The 24664-nt window shown below is 43.2% G+C and overlaps 1 protein-coding gene across 6 annotated transcripts in view; it reads left to right on the plus strand.

Moving 5' to 3' along the window:
* Positions 1-24664, plus strand: part of LOC144598835 (MAP7 domain-containing protein 2-like) — a 76513-nt gene that overhangs the window by 23328 nt on the left and 28521 nt on the right. The window contains exons 5-10 of one of the 6 annotated variants that reach the window (XM_078409314.1): positions 41-136; positions 529-634; positions 14301-14415; positions 17234-17323; positions 20933-21054; positions 23155-23411. In XM_078409314.1, the coding sequence (XP_078265440.1) occupies positions 41-136; positions 529-634; positions 14301-14415; positions 17234-17323; positions 20933-21054; positions 23155-23411 (786 nt within the window). Of the gene's footprint in view, positions 1-40; positions 137-528; positions 635-14296; positions 14416-17233; positions 17324-20932; positions 21055-23154; positions 23412-24664 lie in introns of all 6 variants that reach the window. The other 5 variants (XM_078409317.1, XM_078409315.1, XM_078409319.1 and 2 more) reach the window with 5 other exon arrangements.

Genomic DNA, 24664 nt, shown 5'->3' on the forward strand with positions numbered 1-24664 from the left:
TGTTCCTCGATTGATTTTATTTCAATTCTGTGTCGTGTAGGTGAATCAGAAAATACCCCACCCCCTCCTATAGATCTAGCAGCCAACACCTATCCTCCAGAGCCTGTGGTCATTGATGCTGCTGCTGCTAATGCTGGTATTTTGGAAAGTTACTCTTTACCTTATTGTCTTTTAAAATATTTTGAGTGTGTGGCCCACTTGTCTAACCCACTGTATTCCCACCCCGACTCTGGTGGTCTTTTCTGTCCGTATTGTTACTCCTTGTTTTTCTTTTGGGCACTGTGTATGTTTTTATTTTCTCAGTAATCGGTAAGCATGGTGGTGATATTTTTTGGTGGACAATCTACTTTCCTTGATGCCGGTAAAACTCTATGTTGTCAGACTATTCGCATGCATGTCTTTGCAATGTAGAAATTTTATTTTTTGGGAAAAAGATTTCCAGTGTCCTGGTTGTTTTTTTGTATCAAAGCAAAGATTTAAGTGGAGCCGATGTAAATGGAAATATCCTTGCTACCTCTCTCCTTGCAGCGGCTGACAGGCTCTCAGCTTCTGCTACGGATCTTCCCAAACAAATGGAGTCACCGGACCACAAGCTGTCGCCCTCCTCCGCTGCAGGCCCCCCTGAAAGAGGCAAGTGGTCATGCTCCTGGTGTCGCATGTGGGCCCTGTGCAGTCTGCTTCCCTGGGTTTGCCACTCTTCCCTTCATCCTCTTACTCGTCTCAGCGCACAGGCACTGCTGCATTCCTGCCGCAGGAGATGGGTTTTTGCTCTGGTTTGAGTTTTAATGCAATCTCTGCATTGCGCTATGAAAATTGCAAACTGTCTTTTGCTTTAGATAACTTTTGTTGGTATGTTCCTATTGAAACAGATAGCAGGCGTAATAGTGGTCATGGGGTGGTGCCACACCTCATCATACTAATACAATGCACAGCATGTACAGTAAATGAGGGATAGGAGTTGAGTAATTGCAAACCCTCACTCCCTTCAGCCTGCCCCACCATTTTCAAGATCATGGCTGATCTGATTTTTACCCCAACTCTGCATTTCTACATACAACGCCTCCCCTCTCACTGTTGCTTATCAGGTAGATGACCTCACGGCCCTCGGAGGGAACAAAATATTCACGTCCTTTCCATCTTAAGTGGTGACTTCTTATGTTTAGGCAGCGAGTCCAAGTTTGGACTGACTAGATTCTCACAGAAAGACCAGATGATGTCAATCATCAGCCATTGAAGGGTTTACTGTGTTGTTCAGGGTGCTCTTGGTGAAGGATCGTCATTGGGTTCTTTTACTGATGAGCAGGATGCAGTGAAGCAAAATCAAAAGTGATTAATATTTGTAAGTGGTTGTTTAATGCAGTCCTGTTTCAAAACTTAAATTGGCTGATGTGTCCTTCGAGCCTGCAACGCCATTCAATATGATCATGGTTGATCATCCAAAATCAGTACCCCATTCTGCCTTTTTCCCCATATCGCTTGATTCCCTTCGCCCTATGAGCTAAATCTAACCCTCTTATGAAAACATCAGTGAATTGGCCTCCACTGCCTTCTGTGGCAGAGAATTCCACAGATTCACAACTCTCTGGGTGAAAAAGTTTTTCCTCATCTCAGTCCTAAATGGCCTACCCCTTATTCTTAAACTGTGATCCCTGGTTCTGGACTCCCCCAACATCGGGAATATTTTTCCTGCATCTACCCTGTCCTATCCTCTAAGAATTTTATATGGTTTTATAAGATATCCTCTCATCCTTCTAAATTCCAGCGAATACAAGCTCAGTTGACCCATTCTTTCATCATATGTCAGTCCCGCGATCCCGGGAATTAACCTGGTGAACCTACGCTGCACTCCTTCAATAGCAACAATGTCCTTCCTCAAATTAAGAGAACAAAATTGCGCACAATACTTCAGGTGCGGTGTCACCAGGGCCCTGTGCAACTGCAGTAGGACCTCCTTGCTCCTAAACTCAAATCCTCTCACAATGAAGGCCAACATGCCATTAGCTTTCTTCACTGCATGCTGAACCTGCATGCTTACTTTCAGTGACTGATGTTCAAGCACACCCAGATCTCAACCCGAAATGTCACCCATTCCTTCTCTCCAGAGATGCTGCCTGTTCCACTGAGTTATTCCAGCATTTTGGGTTGATAATAAAAAGGGAATGTGCTAAGGGGAACCTTTTGAAAGGGAACTCTGCTGCTTTCCCTTGTAAGCAACGAGCTCACGTGTGCAATTAACCTTTGATGGTGAAAGAGATAAGACTTATAAAACAACGATAGGGCTGATGTAACTGGCCACCCCCAAAGCTTGGGCAAAAGTGCAGCCTTACCCCTGACAGAGCACCAGACAGGGCAATTTGTTCAATGTTTTTAATTGTATTTTTTTAGCCATTGGTCCATAAAGCATCCAGTCTTGTCTGTTGCTACCATTTTAGTATTAGTATTGGTTTATTGGTGTCACGTGTACCAAGGTGCAGTGAAAGATTTTGTTACTATGCTCTCCAGTCAAATCATATCATACAAGAATGGAGTCAAGTCATACAGAACTACCACTCCTAGTGCTTGGAAAAGAAACAGTGTTATATCTACAGAGAAAGTGCAGATGAAAGAAAATGCAAGGGCCCCATTGGGGTAGCTTGGAGGATCAGGAATTTATTCTTGACATACGAGAAATCAATAGAAGAGTGTGATAGCAATGAGGAAGATGTTGTTCCTGAACCTGATAGTACGTTCAAGCTTTTATATCTTATGCCTCATGGGAGAGGGGAGAAGTGAAAGTGACCAGGTCCTTGATAGTTGTGGATGCTTTCCTGAGGCAGCGTGAAGTGTATATGGAGTTGATGGGGGGAAAGGCAAGTTGACATGATTGACCTGGACATGATCTTCCTTGGGTGCCTGGTTCACCAACTGACCATTGTTGCTGTGATAATTAGTTTTCTATTTACCCAACTTTGAAATTAGCTATGTCTACAGCTCTGCTCTTGTCATCAGCAGTTGCATCCAGGGCTGGAGGGCCAATCTCTGGCCTACATCCCCTTATACAACTCTCTGACACTGCCATGGCTCCAGGTAAAGGCCCACCGTCTCTGCTGTCTCTGGGCTATTCAACATGGGCCTAGTCATTCATATTCACATTCTTGGAAGTAGCAGACTGTCCCAGTTATTTCTCTGAAATGGACAGCAGATCCATTGTCTCTCATTCAAGGTAGAGAATGTGTCCTCCCAACCTCCCACCATGGGGGAATGGCTTTCCAATTTTGCGCCAATACTTTGGAATCATGTCTTGACTACTGACTTCTCACCATATTTTAGAAATACTATGGCTTGGCAAACAATACTGTAGAATTTACAGAAACAAATGGTTTGCTGCAGCTTTCTTTTTCTTTCTTCTGTATTTATTGTTTCCTCTTGGCAATATACAAGAAAATTTTCTACACTGATTTATTTACTCTAACCTTAAAATGTCCCTTCAAAGAGTCACAAAGGGTGTGATATTACATGTGAATGGTTGGATGAACTGAAGGTGATGCTGTCCACTTGCATCAGCTCTGTCTTCGTTCATTGGGCTTATACTTAGGGCAATATCCATCCAATTCACTTCTCAACCCCCATCCCCAACACACATGGAGGGAGAAACACTGGGACTAGGGAATTGTGTGTGGGGAATTATTTGTCCAATGTGGAATAATTACTTTAAAAAAGGTTTACACTGGTTCTGAAAATATTCATCGACAAGGCATGCTTCATAGGTTACTAGATATAAATATAAACATGAAGGGAAATCCATATTAAAAAAACTCCAGGTTACTTCAGTTGATTAATTAAAATCAGTGATCACTTGACAACTGATATTTCAGTTGAGTGCTGAAATCCAATCAGATTAAATGTCTAATAGAATTAGTCTTCACTCTAATGATTTTGTCATAGTCTGATCAGGGTGTTTTTGCAGTTTCTTCTCCATCAGGGTTGTTCATCTTTCTCTACTGTGTTCTCCATAAGGGCAGTGTGTTAATATTTGAAATTCACGTCTTCCATCACCTTCTCACTAACGGGCAGCTCCAGAAGCTTCTCAAACTGTGCTGAGACACCAGGCCATAATGTGCAGTTTCAGCCATGTACAGAAATTAAGAGCTTCTTCTTGGGAAGTGGCTATCAGTCACTCAACCCAGGGGAGTCAAATCCATTTGCAGTGTTGCTATTGACCGTAAGTAGTGTCGTTAATGTTTTATCTCATGCCAAGAATCCAATCGGTGGGATTCTACTAATAGCATTGAGAATCATTTGCATCCAGTTATGACCGATGGGATATCTAGCATTCTTCTGCTGATAAATTATGCAGTGTACATTTTCTGCTAGTCCTGCAGAGTGGTGCACTGGCTTTAAGGGAGTGGCAGACCTTCATTTTAAATCTCTCTGCCCAGGGACTGGCAGCCAGTAGAGTACCACCACTTGTGTCTGAGGCGGCGAATCTTCCAACACCCAACTCGCTGACAAACACCGGTCTCTGCTGCATCACCGGGAACTCAAATATCTTGACTCCTGTCAGTCAGTGCTCCGGCCCCACCAGGGATCCAGATGTCTAGGCGTTGGGTGGCATCTGGCCTCCCCAGGGTCTAGGGCTCCTGTTACATAGAAACATAGAAACATAGGTGCAGGAGTAGGCCATTCGGCCCTTCGAGCCTGCACCGCCATTCAATATGATCATGGCTGATCATCCAGCTCAGTAACCTGTACCTGCCTTCTCTCCATACCCCCTGATCCCTTTAGCCACCAGGGCCACATCTAACTCCCTCTTAAATATAGCCAATGAACTGGCCTCAACTACCTTCTGTGGCAGAGAATTCCACAGACTCACCACTCTGTGTGATGAAATGTTTTCTCATCTCGGTCCTAAAAGACTTCCCCCTTATCCTTAAGCTGTAACCCCTGGTTCTGGACTCCCCCAACATCGGGAACAATCTTCCCGCATCTAGCCTCTCCAACCCCTTAAGAATTTTATATGTTTCTATAAGATCCCCCCTCAGTCTTCTAAATTCCAGCGAGTACAAGCCTAGGCTATCCAGTCTTTCTTCATATGAAAGTCCCGCCATCCCAGGTGAACCTTCTCTGTACTCCCTCTAAGGCAAGAACGTCTTTCCTCAGATTAGGGAGTATGTTGGTGGGGGCGGAAAGTGAACTAATACCTGGGCTAATACATGGGCGAAAGTGGGCTAATCTGTCCAAAATACCAGTCTGCGAGACAGGGGCATTTGAGGGTGGGGGGGGCTGGTCACATGACCACTCATGGTGGTGAATGAGAGTAGTCCACGGACTGTGGAGTTGGTTGAGATTTCCGCAGGCTCAAAAGTCAGCCATGATGGCCAGTTGGTCATCACCTTTCACTCAGTGTGGAGTGATGCCAGCACCAACTGGGGTTCATTTACTTATTGGTTAAATTGTGAGGCATTCTTTAAAATCATCATGTTGAGCAGTAGGAGTTACTAAACCACTGCTGTCCAGGGCTGTCAGCACTCCTGGAACTGGACCTTTGAGTTAGAAGAATAGACTGGATAGGCAGGACCTTTTTTCCCTGGAGTAAACATGGGTGAGGGGTGACCTTATTGAGATGTATAAAATCATGAAGAGTAGAGATAAGATAGATGGTCAAAGTCTTTTTACCAAGGAAAGAAGTGTCTAAAGGGGGCATAGATGTAAGGTGAGAGGAAAACGATTTAGAGGATCTGAGGGGCTAATTTTTCCATACAGAGGGCGGTAGGTATATGGAATAAACTACTAGAGGAAGCTGCAGCGGCAGGTACAATTACAAAGTTTAACAGACAAAGGTTCAGTGGGAAATGGGCCAAACGCAGGCAAATGGAACTGGCTCAGGTAGACAACTAGGTTGGCGAGGAAGAGTTGAGCCGAACGCCAGTTTCTGTGCATAGACTGGACTTACTGAAGCTGAAAAGATTGTGCGTCCTGTATCACTTTCATGAAGAACATCAAACCTAGCAGAGACTGTGGGGACAGAGACAAAGTCCCCCTTTCCCCAGGAAATGTGTGCGGCTTCCTGATTTAGGAGAGTGGGAAATATTTGCTATTTGAGACTAAAGTGTTTATGAGCAGCTTTCTGAATAAAAGCCCAGCTTTTTGAATAAAAGCACACCGCTTATCTGCTGGAGGAACTCAATGGACCAGGCAGCATCTGTGGAGAGAATTGTTTATCTACAGATGCTGCCTGACCTACTGAGCTCCTCCGGCAGTTTGATTTAGGCTCTGGACTCCAGCATCTGCAGTCTCTTGTGGGCCCAACCTTCTTTGTCTCTTTAGCATGACATGGTGTGTTCCCTGTAGTATTCCATGGATGGGAGTAGAAATTGACAGAGCCTGGGTTGAAAGCTGAAAATGCTGAAAGCACTCAGCCGATCAGACAGCAGGAGAGGAACGAGAAACAGAGCTAACAACCCTGATCTTTTGTCAGAACTGGACACATGAGAAGAACAAGCATGTTTTAAGTTGCAAAGAGGAGGAGGTGAAGAGAACAGAGGGAATATCTAGGGTCTGATGTGGGTGAAGAAGCCACCCACAGATTGGGTGCATTCGGTCTGCTAGGACTGCCCTGAGTTTCCGTCTGCCAGTCACTTCAGTTCTCTATCCCATTCCCATTCTGTTTGGCTTTGTGCACTGTTTCAGCATGTGGCACAGCGTTTGTAGCTTTTGTCTCACGGCTCCAGCAACCTGGGCTCAGTCCTGACGTCTGTTCAAGTTCACAAGTTATAGGAGTAAAATTAGGCCATTCGGCCCATCAAGTACACTCCGCCATTCAATCATGGCTGATCTCTGCCTCCTAATCCCATTTTCCTGCCCTCTCCCCATAACCCTTGACACACATTCTAATCAAGAATGTCTATCTCTGCCTTAAAAATATCCACTGACTTGACCTCCACAGCCCTCTGTGGCAATAAATTCCACAGATTAACTACCCTCTGACTAAAGAAATTCCTCCTCACCTCCTTTCTAAAAGAACGCCCATTAATTCTGAGGTCACGACCTCTGGTCCTAGACTTTCCCACCAGTGGAAACATACTTTCCACATCCACTCTATCTATGCCTTTCATTATTTTGTAAGTTTCAATGTCCCCCCTCAACCTTCTAAACTCTAGTCTTTGTCGAGTTTGAAACTTCTCCTCATGATGTGTAAGGAACTGTAGATGCTGATTTAAACAGAAAATAGACACAAAAAGCTGGTGTAACTCAGCGGGTGACTGAAGAAGGGTCTCGACCCGAAACATCACCTGTTCCTTTTCTCCAGTGATGCTGTCTGACCCGCTGAGTTACTCCATCATTTTGTGTCTATCATGAGTTTCTCTCAGGTGTTCCAGTCCCTGCCACATCCCAATGATCTGTGAATTGGTCTGTTAGTTGTCCGCTGTAAATTTGAGTTTAACCTCTTTGATTAAAGGCAGTGCAGAGTTATTGTGAGAGATATGGCTCTAGGGAAATGAGGACTGATGGGATTATTCAAGAGCCCTATGGAAGCAGACGGCTCCTCCACATCATTTTAAGATACCCCTGAAGAATGGTAGCTCACCTTCAACCTGGGTGTACTGCAACCCTCGGGATTCAAATCTCAGATGTCCTGCTACTCCAGTTTGTGAAAAAACTGGACAATTTCATTCACTTGCAACGTTAACTTGACTTTTTTCTCTCCACAGATGCTGCCTAGTTCCAACATTCTCTTGTCTGTCCGATTCACAGAAACCGCTGCATTCCGGAGCTCACCGTCCCAGCATGTTGTTTTGGTTTTTTTTCCCCCATTAACCGCCCTCATTCGTGCTATTCATTGATTGCTTTCTCATTAATTTGATGCTTAATGAAACAGAATTGGTAAGTTTGTTGATTTTATTGATTTGTGCCCTTCAATAACCCATGCTTTTTCATTCTGCGTTTCATTCTCCCCAGTCTGCCAGCTCACTGTATCCTCATGGGACACCTTATTATCAGCCATTTGTTGACCACTTGCATATCTTTCTTCCACTTGCAGTTGTTATTATGTTTCCAGATTGATCTAAGAATTTGTTCAGGTGAATGGCAAAGGTTAAAAAGGTCAAATGTAAAAGTTGAATATTATTTTTCCAAAGCATACTTTTAAGTTGGAGTATTTCAGATGTTGCCTTATATTTTTCTTTTGTCCGAAAAACAATTAAAAACTATTCTCCCGTTATACAATTAAAATGCATTTGATTAAAAGATGTGTCTTTCGATACTTGGAGAATAATACTTGCCAGGGAGTTTATTTGATTGGTAGAGCAAAGAAGGTCCATGAGAAAAATTTCCAAGGAGACTGAGTTGTTTCCCTTTCCTTTTTATATGAATGTGTTAGCAATTGCAGAATCACTATCATATGAAAGTACAGAAACTAAATGAGCCGAGGATATTTGTTAATACAAAATGTAGGGCTGCAAATTCAGTGGCATAGTTCAGGGGTTGTTTGGTGATCATGCAATAAATTATATTTTTTAACGTCAAAAATCTGCTAACGAACATTTGTGGGTCATTCAGGACTTCGCTGGAAATTGTGGACACTTCCAGGCCGGAGACCCCCTTATGCACTGAGTTCCACATGGATCATTTTGGAAGATAGTAGGCAATGTTGTCGCAGGGCCAGCCGCTCTTGGTCACTCTCAATGTGGCCTGACGTGTGATCCCTTAATGGTAATTCCCTCACTTAGCTTTAATCCACTTCTCACAAGACTACTCTGATCCTCTAGACCCCTAACTTTGCAAGGTTTTTTCTCCGGGGATCCCTAAATTCTATCTGTTTCCTGCCCCTACACTAGCCCTGATCATCCCTCCATCTACCCACTGCACTCCACTCTATCTCCAACTTCTCTTGGTCCCGACTATCAAAGTGAAGAAGACCTACTGCAACACCAGTCTGACCACGGGCAATTAGTTGTGTAGGAAAATAACTAAGATGCTGGTACAAGTTGAAGGTATCACAAAATGCTGGAGTAACTCAACGAGTCAGGCAGCATCTCTGGAGAGAAGGAATAGGTGACATTTCGGGCTGAAGAAGGGTCTCGACCCGAAATGTCACCCATTCCTCTTCAGAGATGCTGCCTGACCCGCTGAGTTACTCCAGCATTTTGTGATACCTACGGGCAATTAGTTAACCAACAATGATATTTGGACTGATTGGTGCTGCCTGTGCAATGTGTGTACTCCCACATCATTCTGTATGTTGTATATCAATGGTGATACCTGCGAAAGGAGAAAACAGCAAAGGATATTTTAAATTTATATCAGGAATATATTTTCAATTCCCTTGTTAATCACAAGCAGATAAATTTGATCAATACTGACAGACAATTATGTACGCAACTTGATTTACTTGCCTAGTAATGGTGAGTTTAATGAACTAACCTTTATTAGTTTGCAAATAACTCATCACTAATGACTTTATTTTCTGTTTCCGTGCAGTATTCCAGTTTTATTCTCTTTACTTCAGTTTCTGCTTCGAATTCACTCCTTTTTATATCCAAATCCTGTAACCCAATGGTTGAGGAGAGAGATTGCTGGCCCCTGCGGTTCACTGAGCTGGTAAAAATTTGCTGCCAACACTATATATTCTTAGCCTGCAATCTAACAATCCAGCAAGTGAGGTGCAGACAGCATCTCTGGAGAAAATGAATAGGTGATGTTTCTCCAGAGATGCTGCCTGACCTGCTGAGTTACTCCAGATTTTTGTGTCTATCTAGGGGGTAAAGAGAGTGGATTGTATTTGTCATAGCACCAACTTGAGTCAAGTTTATTTTCATGTTTTCATCATAAGTATGGTGAGGTACAGGTACAACGAAAATCTTGTTTGAGGCAACGTCACAGGCACATAGACTCAAACAACACACAAAATTATAAATTGTACAGAAATTACACATACATTGTACCAGGCAGCAGAAGAAGAAAAGATTATCGATAATACAAGACATTAGTGCATGAAAGACTCAATTAGAAAACAAGTCGATAATAGTGTAAGGGGTGCCCTGTAGTGTTCCGTTGCCGCTGTAGGATTAGGATTGTGCAGGTCGGTTGAAGAATCTGATGAATGAATGAATGAATGAATGAATGAATGAATGAATGAATGAATACATGAATGAATACATGAATGAATACATTTATTGGCTAAGTATGCATATACAAGGAATGTGCCTTGGTGCTCCGCTCACAAATAACAACACATACATACAGTTAACAATTAAGAATAAAGCATAACCACATCAAAACAATAAGGATATAACATTACGGTCTAAACATGTAGGTGAAAATAAACCAGGGCAAAAAAGGGACTGCAGACTTTGGTTATTGAGTAGAACCACTACTCGTGGAAAAAAAGCTGTTTTTATGTCTGGCTGTGGCTGCTTTGACAGTCCGGAGTCGCCTTCCAGAGGGAAGTGCTTCGAAGAGTTTTTGGCCAGGGTGAGAGGGGTCAGAGATGATCTTGCCCGCTCGCTTCCTGGCCCTTGCAGTGTACAGTTCACCAACAACCTTCTCATCTATGCGAACGATCCGTTGCAGCCTCCGTGCTTGGTGGCTCAGCCAAACCAGACCATGATGGAGATAGTGAGGACGGACTCAATGATAGCAGTATAGAATTGGACCATCATTGCCTGTGGCAGATTGTGTTTCCTCAGTTGCTGCAGGAAGTACATCCTCTGTTGGGCCTTTTTGACTGTGGAGTCGATGGTGGCCCCCCATTTAAGCTCCCTGGAGATGATGGTTCCAAGGAACTTAAATGACTCCACAGATGTGACTATGGTGATGTTGATGGTGTGGGGGGAGGGGAGGGGGATCTCTTCGAAAGTCTACAATTAGTTCCGCTGTCTTGAGAGCATTGAGCTCCAGGTTGTTACGATGGCATCAGGACACCAACTGTGTCACTTCCCCTCTATAGGGAGATTCCTCTCCATTCTGGATCAGTCCAATCAGGGTAGTGTCATCCGCTAACTTGAGGAGCTTGACGGAGGAGTCTGTGGAGGTGCAGTCGTTGGTGTAGAGAGAGTAAAGGAGAGGGGAGAGCATGCAGTCTTGCGGAGCTCCTATGCTGAGGGTCTGCGGGTCCGAGATGTGCTTTCCCAGCCTCAGATGGTTGTAGAAAGGTAGCTGCTTCTGAACAAGGTGGTTGGGACTTCAGGCTTCCATATCTCCTGCCCGAAGGTAGCAGCGAGAAGAAGATATAGCTCATGTGGTGGGGACCTTTGATGATAGATGATGTTTTCTTGAGATAGCACCCCGTATAAATGCTTTTGATGGTGGGGAGGGCTGCGCCTGTGACGGACCAGCTGAGTTCATGGCTCTCTGCAGCCTTTTGCATTGCTGTATCCAGGAATTTCTGTACTAGGCCCTGATGCAACAAGTCAGATACTTTCCACAGTATATCTGGTTTGTTAGAGTATTTGGTGAGATGCTGAATCATTGTAACATCTGAGAAAAATTAAGGCACTGACACATCGGCTTCATGTTTTACCTATATGATGGGCTCTGGACAAGTCATCTGAGAATTTAATTTGCAGGGATTTGAAGCTGCTAATTCTCCCCACCACTGACCTACCACTGAAAATGGGCTCATGGTCTCCTTCAATCGATTTACGGAGAAAGTGGACTTGCGAGGGGAGGGAAGAACTGAACGAGTTGAAAATACTTCAGCAAAGTAAAAAAGGAAATTAAAAGTGCAAAAAGGGGCCATGAGATAGCTCTGGCAGATTGCATTAAGGACAATCCCAAGAGATTTTATAAATACATAAGGGGGAAAAGGGTAACTGGAGGGAGAGTGGGACCCCTCAGGAATCAAAGTGGTCAACTCTGTGTGGAGCCACAATGAGATGGGCAAGGTCCTCAATGTCTCCTCTATATTTACTGAGGAGAAAGGCAGGAGGATGGAGGAACTTGGGGCAGTCAATGGAAGTGGCTTGAGAGCAGTGGGTGTTACAGTCAAGGAGGTGCTGAAGGTGCTATTGTGTATGAAGGAAGGCAAATCCTTGTATGGGGCCTGATCAGATATATCCGAGGGCATTGCGGGAAACCGGGGAGGAAATTGCCGGAACCCTGGTTGAAATTTACGAGTCATTTTTTAAAACAGGAGAGGTGCCGGAAGACTGGAGGGTGGCAAATGTTGTGCCTCTATTCAAGAAATGCTGCAGGGGAAATGTTGGGAACCAAAGTCCAGTGAGCTTAATATCTGCGGTCGGAAAGTTACTAGAGAATATTCTGAGGGATAGGGTATACATGCATTTAGACGGACAAGGGCTCATTAGGGATAGTCTGCATGGTTTTGTACATGGGAGGTTGTGTCTCACAAATCTGATTGAGTTTTTGGAAGACGTGACCAAAAAGGTCGATGAGGACAGGGTTGTAGATGTTGTGTACATGGATTTCAGTAAGGCATTCGTCAAGGTTCCGCATTGGCTTCATGGAAGGAAGCAGAGAGTGATGATGGAAGGCTGCTTCTCGGGCTGGAGGCATGTGACTAGTGGTGTGCCTCAGATTTCCGTGCAGGGCCCTTTACTATTTGTCATCTATATCAATGATTTGGATGAGAACATACATGGCAAGATTAGCAAGTTTGCTGATGATACAAAAGTGGGTGGTTTTGCAGATAGTGAAGGTGGTTGTGAAAAATTGGAGCAGGATCTTGATCGATTGGCCAGGAAGGCTGAGGAATGGTTGATGGAATTTATTACAGAGAAATGTGAGGTGTTGCATTTTGGGAAATCTAACAAGGGCAGGACCTACACAGTGAATGATCGGGCTCTGGGGAGTGTTGTAGAGCAGAGGGATCTAGAAGTGCAGGTGCATGGTTCCTTGAAGGTCGAGTTGCAAGTAGATCGGGTGGTCAGAAAGTCTTTTGGCACATTGGCCTTCATCGTATTGAGTATTGAGTATAGAAGTTGGGACAGAGTATTGAGTATAGAAGTTGGGAGGTCATGTTGCAGTTGTATAAGACGTTGGTGAGGTTACATTTAGAGTATTGTGTTTAGTTCTGGGCACCATGCCTTCGGAAAGAAGTTCTCAAGCTGGAAACGGTACAGAGAAGATTTAGGAGGATGTTGCCAGGACTAGAGGGTCTGAGCTATAGGGAGAGGTTGAGTAGGCTGGGACTCTGTTCATTGGAACGCAGGATGAGGGGCAATCTTTTAGAGGTTTATAAAATCATGAGAGGAATAGATCAGGTAGATGCACAGAGTCTCTTGCCCAGAGTGGGTGAATTGAGGACCAGAGGACATAGGTTTAAGGTGAAGGGGAAAAGATTTAATAGGAATCCAAGGGGTAACTTTTTCACACAAAGGGTGGTGGGTGTATGGAACAAGCTGCCAGAGCAGATCGTTAAGGCAAGTACTATCCCAACATTTAAGAATCAGTTAGACAGGTACATGGATAGGACAGGTTTGGAGAGATATGGACCAAACCCGGGCAGGTGGGTCTAGTGTAGCTGGGACATGTTGGCCGGTGTGGGAAAGTTGGGACAAAGGGCCTGTTTCCACACTGTATCACTCCATGAGTCTATAACTCTAGGATGTTTTGAAAGTTCTGTGCAGAATAGCCAAATGGTTATTATAGTTTTATAGTGCAGGGGTTATGACATTTGTAGAACAGCCAGGTAGAGTACATTGTATGTGCATTACTGAAAAAGCCTTTTTGGCTCAGTAAACCCACACCAATTTTCTATCCTTCCCATGTGTTTACCTAGCTTTGATCCAAATGTATAAATGCTAATCACCTCAACTATGTCCTGCTCATGAGTTTCACACTTCAAAATCCAACAGGAAAATTGGAAGAAGCTTTGCTGCTCACGAGTTCCACACTTTGAACAGCGTTCTTCCAATTTTCATGTTGGATTTTGAGATTCCCAGAAATAATTGACATCCCCACCTGTGGATATGCCTTCTTCATAATCAATCCTTCCATAACTTAAAAACCTCTGCTTGTGTCACAGCTTGCAAAGAGCTCCAGTTTCATCTGCTTTTCCTGAGCTGTGCAACCTCTCTCTTCCTGTATCACCACAACATTTATATCTCATGAAACGGAGACATAAATTTTACATGCTTGGCCTAACAAGATTAATTTGCTGAAACAGCAGCAAAGGATCACGTGCTCGATGCAGACGGTTATGGTGGGAAGATCGTTTCCCAGACTTGATCAAGCAGTAACCATTTTCTCCTGTGTATCTTCATCCTTTATTCCTTCTCATTCTATGTAATTGTTTTCTCTATGATGTGAAGCTTTAACTCTTCAGTGTTCTCTGTCTGCCCCTATATAATCTCAGGTAGTCCCCTCAAGAGCCCTTCCAAACCTACAAGTCCAAGTGGAGACAGACGGAGTGCAGCAACCACTTCCACCTCACCAGGAGAAACCAAAGGGAGTCCAGTGTCGGAAACTCAGCAGGTAGTGAAAAGAGTTAAAATACTTGAAGAATAAATAATGAGGAGTAAATTGAAGAGTGCATAATATTGGTGTTTTGTCAAATATCACAATTTCATCTTTTCATGGTTTTTTTTACTGAATTAATTTGGTCAGTGCCCCTGTTGTTTCAAGGTCAAGGTTTCAAGGTCAGTTTATTGTCACATGTACCAATTAAGGTACAGTGACATTTGAATTACCATACAGCCACCCGGGCATGGCAGACTTCCCGATATTGAATTGAATTGAATAAGTTTATTGGCCAAGTATGTGCATATACAAGGAATGTGCCTTGGTGCTCCGCTCACAAATGACAACACAAACATACAGTTAACAATTAAGAATAAAGCATAAACACATCAAAACAATAAGGATACAACATTACGGTCTAAGCATGTGGGTGAAAATAACCCAGACAAAAAAAAGAAACTACAGACTTTGGGTTATTGAGTAGAACTACTACTCGTGGAAAAACGAGTATCAGTGTTTCCATTGAAGCCTCTGGTCATAAAATAACTTCAATATGGTAAATTGAGTGTTGAAACATTTGTATTGAATTGAAATTAGACTGTAAACCTATACATTTGTTTTGGCCTTTAAAACTTGATTTCTTTTCTGAAACCGAAACAATGTATTCCTTAACTTCATTTAATTCCTTCAATCTTTTCTAACATTCACTGAGATTGTTGAACTGTTTCTTAGCTACACATCTTTTCCCTTATTCCTCAACGCCCCTTAAATGGTCAAAATCTGTCAATTTCAAATGTAAAATTAACAGGTGAGGCGCCTTAAAATGTTGTTTCTAGAAGACGCTCTCTGCATGTAGAGTGTTTCCTCACTTAACCCATGAAGGAGGGAATTCAGAAGAAGGGGTATCAGCACAAAAGGTATCAGTGTAGGAAGGTTCTGGAACCAGTGGGTGTCTCTACAGGGGTTCCTCAACAGGGGTGGTTCTTGCCGTGGGGGATCCTCACCTCAGAGTGCCCTTGGCGTGGGGGGTCCTCGCCACTGGAGGTCTTCTGCATGTGAGGGGTGGGGGGGGGGTCCTTTCCCAAGCTTGGGGCCCCACCCCCAGGCTCAACACTGTTCAATCAAAGGTGCCATTTGTCAGGGGCTTGAAGTGTTGCTGCTCTGCGCAGACATTCTGGACCTGATTTTTACAAAAATAATCATTGAAATGTTTTGTTCAAAACATTTATCAAACAAAAAACATTTATATGTTAAAAGAAAATCACAATTATTTTGATGTGGCAGGGAACACGTGGAGATGTGTTAACTTTTCCCCTTGCACACTCCTTCCCATTCCATTGGAGACCACTTGGTCTCTTGCCCTAATCTGCCCCAACACAATCCTCACACTCCACCTCGTCCCCCAGTAGAGATGGGGTGGGGCATAAGGGGGAATGACGCTGCCCCTGGCTTAAGCACTGCAAACTGAGACATGGAGTGGCAAGCTGTGGCGTGTCCAGGTGTGGGTGCTAGAGGTGGGAAGGAGATGTCCCATTGAGGAACAACCCAATGTTGCTGATCGCATGATGCATTCTCTGCCATCCAGCATCTGATGCCCCGGAAGTACAAGTTCAGTTGGTAATGCTCAGCAGTTTGTCTGTTTGTACTTCCTTAAATGGATCAAGACTCCTGGTTAAATATTATTACTGCTACCCAGTCAAAGGGATCATCCAGACACTGTTTAAAAATAAGGAGGTCCCCTAAGTATCCAGATCAGTATTTATCTCTCTCTTAACATTAATAAGTCGCATGTGTAGGAAGGAACTGCAGATGCTGGTTTAAACCGAAGATAGACACAAAAAGCTGGTTGGTGACAATAAGTCGCATGGTCGTCTGTGCACTGAGGATATGTCACCACTTCAACTCCAGAATGGAAATGCTGGAAACACTCAGCAGGTGGGACAGGAGAGCAGTGGCAGAGTTGCTGCCTTACAGTGCCAGATACCCGGGTTGGATCCTGACTACGGGTGCTCTCTGTAAGCAGTTTGTACATTCTCCCGGTGAACCTGTGGGTTTTCTCGTGCTCTGGTTTCCTCCCACACTCCAAAGACGTACAGGTTTGTCGGTTAATTGGCCTCGGTAAAATTGTAAATTGTTCCTAGTGTATAGGATAGTGCTAGTGTATGGGATATTCACCGGTCGGCACGGACTCGAAGGGCCGAAGTGCCTAGTTCCCTGCTGTATCTCTAAAGTGTAGTCTAAATGTCAGACTGCATCTATGGAGAGAGAAACAAAGTTAACATTTCAGGTCAGGGACCTTTCCTCTGAGCTGTTAGCTCTGATTCTCTCTCCACAGATGGTGACTGATCTGTTGAGTGTTTCCAGCATTTTCCATTTTTATTTCAGATTTCCAGCATTCTTTGATTGTTACTCTTCTTACCCCACCATTGGGAATGTCAGTGTTAAACCCATTGCATATACTATATTGCTGGTTTGAATGAAAGACCAGATAATCTATTTAATTCATGTTGGTTGATGGATTGATAACAATCTAGACACGGGGGAGAACACATCTGCACAAATCCACTCCAGTGAGTGGAAATGTTTCTGTGCACCCAAGGGAGCAGACCAAGCCATGGTTTAAACTTGGCCACAGCCAGCAGATTCTTATCACAGTGGAGCATTTCCTGGGAGTGATGGAAACAGGCAAGTACTTTTGTACAATGGGTTTTTACTTAAAGGTAATTTAGTTGTGTTCATTTATATGTACATTAAAAGACAACTCCAGTAAGCCAAATGCATAGCATGTGGAGTAGCGTTCCTGTTAAAGTGAAGTCACTACCTACTTGTATAGGGAGTCTGGAGCAGGCCTCAAAGGAACAAAGTGCCTGGGGCAAGCCGAAAGAAGCAGGGAAGGCCTGGAGATGGAGGGAGAGCTGAGATGGTATTACTGGACTCCCAAAGCTCTGGCATGGTATTGTAATAATAGAAAACAAAATGAGAAGAAAATATCTGTTTATAAGTTGTAATAATTTGAAAGTATTCATCAAGCACTATGGATGGGTTGCGGATGCACAAACCTCGGGTGGGACACAAACCAACGCTGTTCATTAACTCTCACCTTGGAATCAGGTGAGGTCATGTTGATCCAGGTTAGTCTGCTAATGTCAACAGGCTATTTGCAACCCAAGTAGGTTCAAAACCAGATACATATTTTCTTCCTGATGATCTGTAGCATTGTTATGAAAAAATAAATGGTTTGAGGTTAAGTTCAGGTGGCCCTTGAGCACGTTTGGTGAAATCTTATCTGCCCTTCTAATGGATGTCAAATTTAATCAAGCAGTTTGATTATTTCTTGACCCTGATGAAAAGGGTTCTAATAAAGAGCCTATCCATCCGGACCCCCAGCCAGCTGTGTCTGGTTTGTTTGGGGTCAGAGAAAGTAAAGGCCCAGCTTCCTATATTCCTGTCCATCTTCTGGTTTCACCTCCAAAGTACTAAGAATAGAGAACCAGGACAATTTTGAGAACTTGGACATTGGACTATAGAAACCAATGGGGCAGATTTTCTGACCTCTGTTGAAAAGTCCCAAATGTGCTTCCTTACACTGCCCAATACTACATGGACAGACAAAAGTTCCAAACACGTTCCTCCTAAACATGACTGAATCCTCTACTGTTCCATTACTCTACAACATATGCTTCGATGTTTCAATTTTAAAATGGGATCTTGCATGGTCAGTGCACACCAGCCTACATGACTGGTTTGGATGTCCAGCATTGCACGGCTTGGGCAGCTGGTAATGTTGATCTCACTGTCTTCCCCTGACATGAATTATATCCTCCTTGTTTTTCCTTTCTACCAAAAATTACCAGCAATTTTAAGTTTTAAAGAAATGTTTCCATGAAACATTCCCTGTACCACAATATTTTTCTCGATGCTACAATGAATCATGAAGGAGACAGATGGATAGTTATTTGAGGGGGTAATTGTCCAATGATGCTTGGCCAGTGAATACTTCAGTTGTAGAAATTCTGCATGGCAGAGGTCACTTTCAGCGGTGAATTGAAAAGCAGGGCAAGTCATCAGTATGAAGTGATCTCTATATACCTTCTATCCTGCTTCTTTCTATGCTTTGCTGCTGGCTACGTTTCTTAACCTCCATGGTAATAAATTACTGTCAAGCTTCAAGCTGGTTTTCCAATTTGCTCTAATTTCAAGAATGCTCAACATTTGCAAATTAATTTAATTTTATTGATTGCAGTTAATCAGTTCATCTGTATCAAGTAACTTTTTATATAAAGTTTAGCCCTAATTGCAGTACGATATATTTTCAGTGATTAAAGAGGGAAACTGCAGGAAATGCTCAGCAGGTTTGGTTGCATCTGCTGGGCTAGCGGCCACAGACCTGCTGCATGTTCCCCGCAGGGGATTTCAGGATTAATTTCAGATTTCCAGCATCTGCAGTTATTTTTATTTACAATATTAGCAGAAAATATTTCCTTTAATGCCATCAACATCAGGCTGTGTTTCCATGACCTTTGTAATTTGGGTTACTCTATCAACTCACAATTTTAATGGGAATATGCATCTTTTATCCACCTGTTACCAAAATCTTCACACGTCATATACAAATTCCTTTTCCAAAACCTTTACTTTGTTTGAAGGTCTAAAGAAGCATCCCAACTCGAAACAACACTTGTTCATTTCCTCCCTAGATGTAGTTTGACCCACTGAGTTCCTCCAGCACTTTGTGTTTTGCTTTTGGTTGTTTGATAATTTCTGCCAATAGTTTCCACTTATGAATTTCTATGGCCATTTTTGTCACAAATTTCCCTTCTGCACAATCTGACCAATGGATTTGCATAAAACACACAATTTTTCTCAGTAACTGTGATTGCAATATCCAAAGGTAAAGCCAAAGCATCAAAAATCAAAATTAAATACATTTTCAGGGTAACATTGATCCACCAATCTGTTTCGTATATTCTAATACTAAATTAACCTGCGTGCTGATAGTTCAGCCTACCTGAGTTTGGCAATACATTTCTGAATCATATCTTTGACTATAATAAACTGAAGGAACAGTGCATTGCTAGAATGTAAAATTGATCACATTTCCCAAAGAGTTATGCTCAGACTTTATTTTGAAAAATAGACAATAATTTAAAAATACATCGAGGTTATATTTTATAGTGTTATTTTTCAATAGCTTTGGAAGATGATGACCAGACTCTTCTGAAACTCCGCTGCATTAACTGAGTTATCCAATGGGGGATTACATTGGTAGCTGTGTTAATTGGCAGAAGAATGAACATAGAACATGGAACAGTACAGCACAGTAACAGGACCTATAGCCAACAATGTTTTGTGCTGAACTTGATGCCAAATTTACTAATCCCTTCTGCTTGCACATTAAGCATATTCCTCCAATCCGTGCATATTCATGTGCCTATCTAAAAGTCTCTTCATTGCCACTATCATATCTGCTTCCACCTCCAACCCTGAGGGTGCGTTCCTGGCACCCACCACCCTGTGTGTGTGTGTGTGTAAAAAAAAAACATCCTAATTTTTAAACTACCTCCCTTGTACCTTAAAGCTATGCCTTTTATTATTTGTCATTTCCACCCTGTGGTAAAGGCTCTGACCAACTATCCAATCTATGCCTCTCATAATTTTATATATTACTATCAGGTCTCCCCTCAGGTTCTGAAGCTCCAGAGAAAACTGCCCAAGTTTGCCCAATCTCTCCTTAAAGCTAAAAGTCTTTGATCCAGGAACTATCCTGATGAACCTCTTCCCACCCTCTCTAAATCTTCCACATCCTTGTAATGGAGTGACTAGAAGTTGAACTCACTGACTGAAAATTGAGTTAAGGTGCTGGTTCTGATCACCACCTCTTGTGTGTAAGTCGGCTTAGTGGCAGGCTGGTTAAACTCTGAAGAATTTCTGGGGATACTGGAGTATATTCTGTGACATAACATGCTTTTGCTGCCGAATTGTTGTTAGTACATTGGTTCTTCCACAAGGAAGTAGCCAATTCCCCAGCCTGTTGCTGTTCCTTTAGGATTTTATTCACCTGGCATTACCAGAACTGAACACACTTCCAAAGTTACAGTGGTGATGGCAAAATTGGAAACTTCTCTGTGCAAAATAATAATTTCGAACAGACACTGTCAAACATTCAAAGCTAATTATTAACATAGTTTACCCGATTGGTCTTTAACAATAAGTCAACATTGGAATCTATGTTTAAACGCTGCTTTTGAATTTGGAATTTTCATTCATGATTATACTGTGCATGTGTTAAACTGTTTTTTGAAACATAAAACCAGAAAATGCAGTGCGTCAGGCAGTGTCTGTGGAGAGATATTTCAGATCAATGACCTTTCATCCGTTACTTGATTCCCTCCACAAACTTTGCCTGAGTCGTTGAATATCCCCAGCATTTCAGATTTCCTGCATTTGCAGTTTTTTTTTAAATGCTTTTTTTTGTGGTAACGTTTTGAAGTCTTTGAAGATTTTGAAGCTAAGTAATGATCGTTTCTTTTAGACTGAGAAAGTGAAGAAGGAAAAGAAGCACTCATCCGGTGCAGGGTCCAGTGCCACATCCACTTTCAGAAGATCCCAGTCTCCAGCAAACATGTCTAAAAGGTCATCGTCACCTGCAGTGAAGTAAGTTGGTTCAAAAGTATTGCTCATCTCAGAGGTAACCTTTGCGTACTCAAATCAGAGGCTGATGAGGTTCAAATCCATCTCTAGCTGGTGAGTCCTGGGCAATGATAACCCAACCTCATCGCATCTGGCCAGGGCGATGGTTTCACTGTGTATTAACCAGCTGAATATAAGTGCAGTGATGAAATGGTCTGCCTTGTGTGGAGTTGAAGAACAGTAGCATGCTCATGGAATGACACAGCAGGGAAGCTGTCCCCATTGAGCCCATGCCCACCATCACCCACCCACCCACACTAACCGTACACTAATCCCACCTTATTCTCTCCACATTCAACATCATCTCCCAGATTCCACTGTTCCCTTACACACTAAGATTTACTGATCCAATTAACCTACCGAATTGGATACGTTTGGGATGTGGGAGGAAACCAGAATCCCTGGAGGAAATCCGCAGAGCCACAGACAGCACCAGAGGTAAGGACTGAACCCAGGTCGCTGGAGCCATAAAGCAGCAGCTTTAGCAGTGCACCATTGTTCTGCCCTCATACCCAGGAATTACAATGTAAATGAAACCCACAGAGCCAATGTATCATGGGGATCCATGAAGTTGACTTGGATCCCCTTAAACAAATGAAAACAAAACATTCAGTAAATCAGGCAGCATCTGTCCAAAGAGTAACAGTAAACGTCAGAACGAGGAAGAAGAGAAATCAAGTTAGGTGGGGCGGGGTTGGATGGGGGGAATCTGCCTTCCTGCTGTCCGACGAGGGACCAGAAGGAAGCAGCTTCACCAGCGAGCATGTAGTCCGAAAAACATCGAATCGGCAATCACCGGCCTCTAATTTGAAAGACAGCTCTTCAAAGTACTTCCACACTGCACAGGAGACCCTGGGACTAGTTGATTTGTAAGTCAGAGTGTGACCACGTGACAGCTGCAAGTCGAAACAGACAAATTAAAATTGCACTGAATTTTAAAGCTCTTCCCATGAACATGTCAGCTCGGGTACTATTGATAGTCAGATAGTACTGCTGTAGCAGCATAGATGTGTCCATCAGAAATCTCATTTTGTAGAAAATCACATTACAAAGGCAATTGTGTCAAGGGGGTTAGGGTTGGGATTTTCAAAAAATAAGTTATTTTCAATAGTAGTAAGTTTATATTTGTTACTGTAAGATACTGTCAGGTCGGGACCCTTCTTTGGACTGATTGTAGTAGGGGAGAGAAAGCTGGAAAAGAGAGGGGTGTAGGACAAAGCCTGGCAAGTGATAGGTGGAAGACTGACATAAAAAGCCGGAGTAATTCAGCAGGTCAGGCAGCATCTCTGGAGAAAATAAGTAGGTGACATTTCGGGTCGAGACCCTTCTTCAGAGACGCTGCCTGACCCACTGAGTTATTCCAGCTTTTTGTGTCTGTCTTTGGTTTAAACCAGCATGTGCAGTTCCTCCCTACACGTGATAGGTGGATATATGTGATGGGATGTTTAAGAGATAGATGGATGGACAAAAGGTAAAAAGGGTGACAAAGGGGACTAACTGAGTCAAGAAAGAGATCGGGAGACAAAAGGGTGTCAGATAAAACAAGAGAAATGAATTTTAAAGCAGGAGGGAGGGATATAGGTGGAAAGGGATGAGAGGGGGGGGGGGGGGTGGAAGATTGGGGATAGAGCAGAAAGTGGGGGTGGGGGGATAGTGGCAGAAACCCCGGAGACAATGTGGTCTGATTACTGCAGTGAGGTCACTTGGAAATATCCATTCCATACTGTTTAGACAATAGACAATAGGTGCAGGAGTAGGCCAAAAGGTTTAAAATGCAAGGCGATTTTCTTTCTGCTTGTCAATTTCCAAAAAAAATTGTACGTGGTTATCTAGTTCCAGATCAAAATTACCTTATAACCAATTAGGCACGCATAAAACATATAGTGTTCCTAATTCATTATTTGCATTACATTCAATTCATGTTATGGAAACGCGCCTTTCCAGCAATTCCATGATTGAATAAAAGGTGCCAGGTGGAGTAGTAAAACCATAGCAGTTTGCCACATGTATTAAGGGCGAGTAAAGATTTAATATTGCTGAGAATGTTTGTTTTGTTTTCCACAGGGCCAGTTCAAAGGCTCGAACACAGTCCCCCAGCTCTTCCAAAGAGTTTCCGCTATCTCCAACTTCCAGTGGAAAGTCTTCTCCCATGAGGCGGAGGCCGTCTTCAACTAACATTGCAGAGAGTGCGAAAAAGGGCAGAGAGAAGGGAGAGGTGGCTCGACAGAAATCCGAGGAGGCAGAACAAGCTGAGAGTGAACTTCCATCTGTGACAACTCCAGTCAAAGAACACGACAGGAAGAAGGCAGCTGTGAGTGAAGGTGAGTACGACTCTTTAGATTCTGGAGTAGTTCCTGAGGATTGGAGTGTAGCTAATGTAACCCCACTTTTCAAAAAGGGAGGGAGAGAGAAAACGGGGAATTACAAACCAGTTAGTCTAACATCGGTAGTGGGGAAAATGCCAGAGTCAGTTATTAAAGATGGGATAGCAGCACATTTGGAAAGTGGTGAAATCATTGGACAAAGTCTGCATGGATTTATGAAAGGTAAATCATGTCTGACGAATCTTATAGAATTTTTCGAGGATGTAACTAGTAGAGTGGATAAAGGAGAACCAGTGGATGTGTTATATCTGGACTTCCAGAAGGCTTTCAACAAGGCCCCACATAAGAGATCAGTATGCAAACTTAAAGCACACGGTATTGTGGGTTCAGTATTGATGTGGATAGAGAACTGGCTGGCAGATAGGAAGCAAAGAGTAGGAATAAACGGGTCCTTTTCAGAATGGCAGGCAGTGACTAGTGGGGTACCGCAAGGCTCAGTGCTGGGACCCCAGCTATTTACAATATATATTAATGATTTGGACGAGGGAATTGAATGCAACATCTCCAAGTTTGCGGATGACACGAAGCTGGGGGGCAGTGTTAGCTGTGAGGAGGATGTTAGGAGGCTGCAAGGTGACTTGGATAGGTTAGGTGAGTTGGCAAATGCATGGCAGATGCAGTATAATGTGGATAAATGTGAGGTTATCCACTTTGGTGGCAAGAACAGGAAAGCAGACTATTATCTGAATGGTGGCCGATTAGGAAAAGGGGAGATGCAACGAGACCTGGGTGTCGTGGTACCCCAGTCATTGGAAGTAGGCATGCAGGTGCAGCAGGCAGTGAAGAAAGCGAATGGTATGTTGGCATTCATAGCGAGGGGATTTGAGTATAGGAGCAGGGAGGTTCTGCTGCAGTTGTACACAGGGCATTGGTGAGACCACACCTGGAGTATTGCGTACAGTTTTGGTCTCCTAATCTGAGGAAAGACATTCTTGCCATAGAGGGAGTACAGAGAAGGTTCACCAGATTGATTCCTGGGATGGCAGGACTTTCATATGAAGAATGACTGGATAGACTCAGCTTGTACTCGCTGGAATTTAGAAGATTGAGGAGGGATCTTATAGAAACTTACAAAATTCCTAAGGGGTTGGACAGGCTAGATGCAGGAAGATTGTTCCCGATGTTGGGGAAGTCCAGAACAAGGGGTCACAGTTTAAGGATAAGGGGGAAGTCTTTTAGGACCGAGAAAA

Source organism: Rhinoraja longicauda, chromosome 12 (assembly GCF_053455715.1).
Source record: "Rhinoraja longicauda isolate Sanriku21f chromosome 12, sRhiLon1.1, whole genome shotgun sequence".
Taxonomy (NCBI): domain Eukaryota; kingdom Metazoa; phylum Chordata; class Chondrichthyes; order Rajiformes; family Arhynchobatidae; genus Rhinoraja; species Rhinoraja longicauda.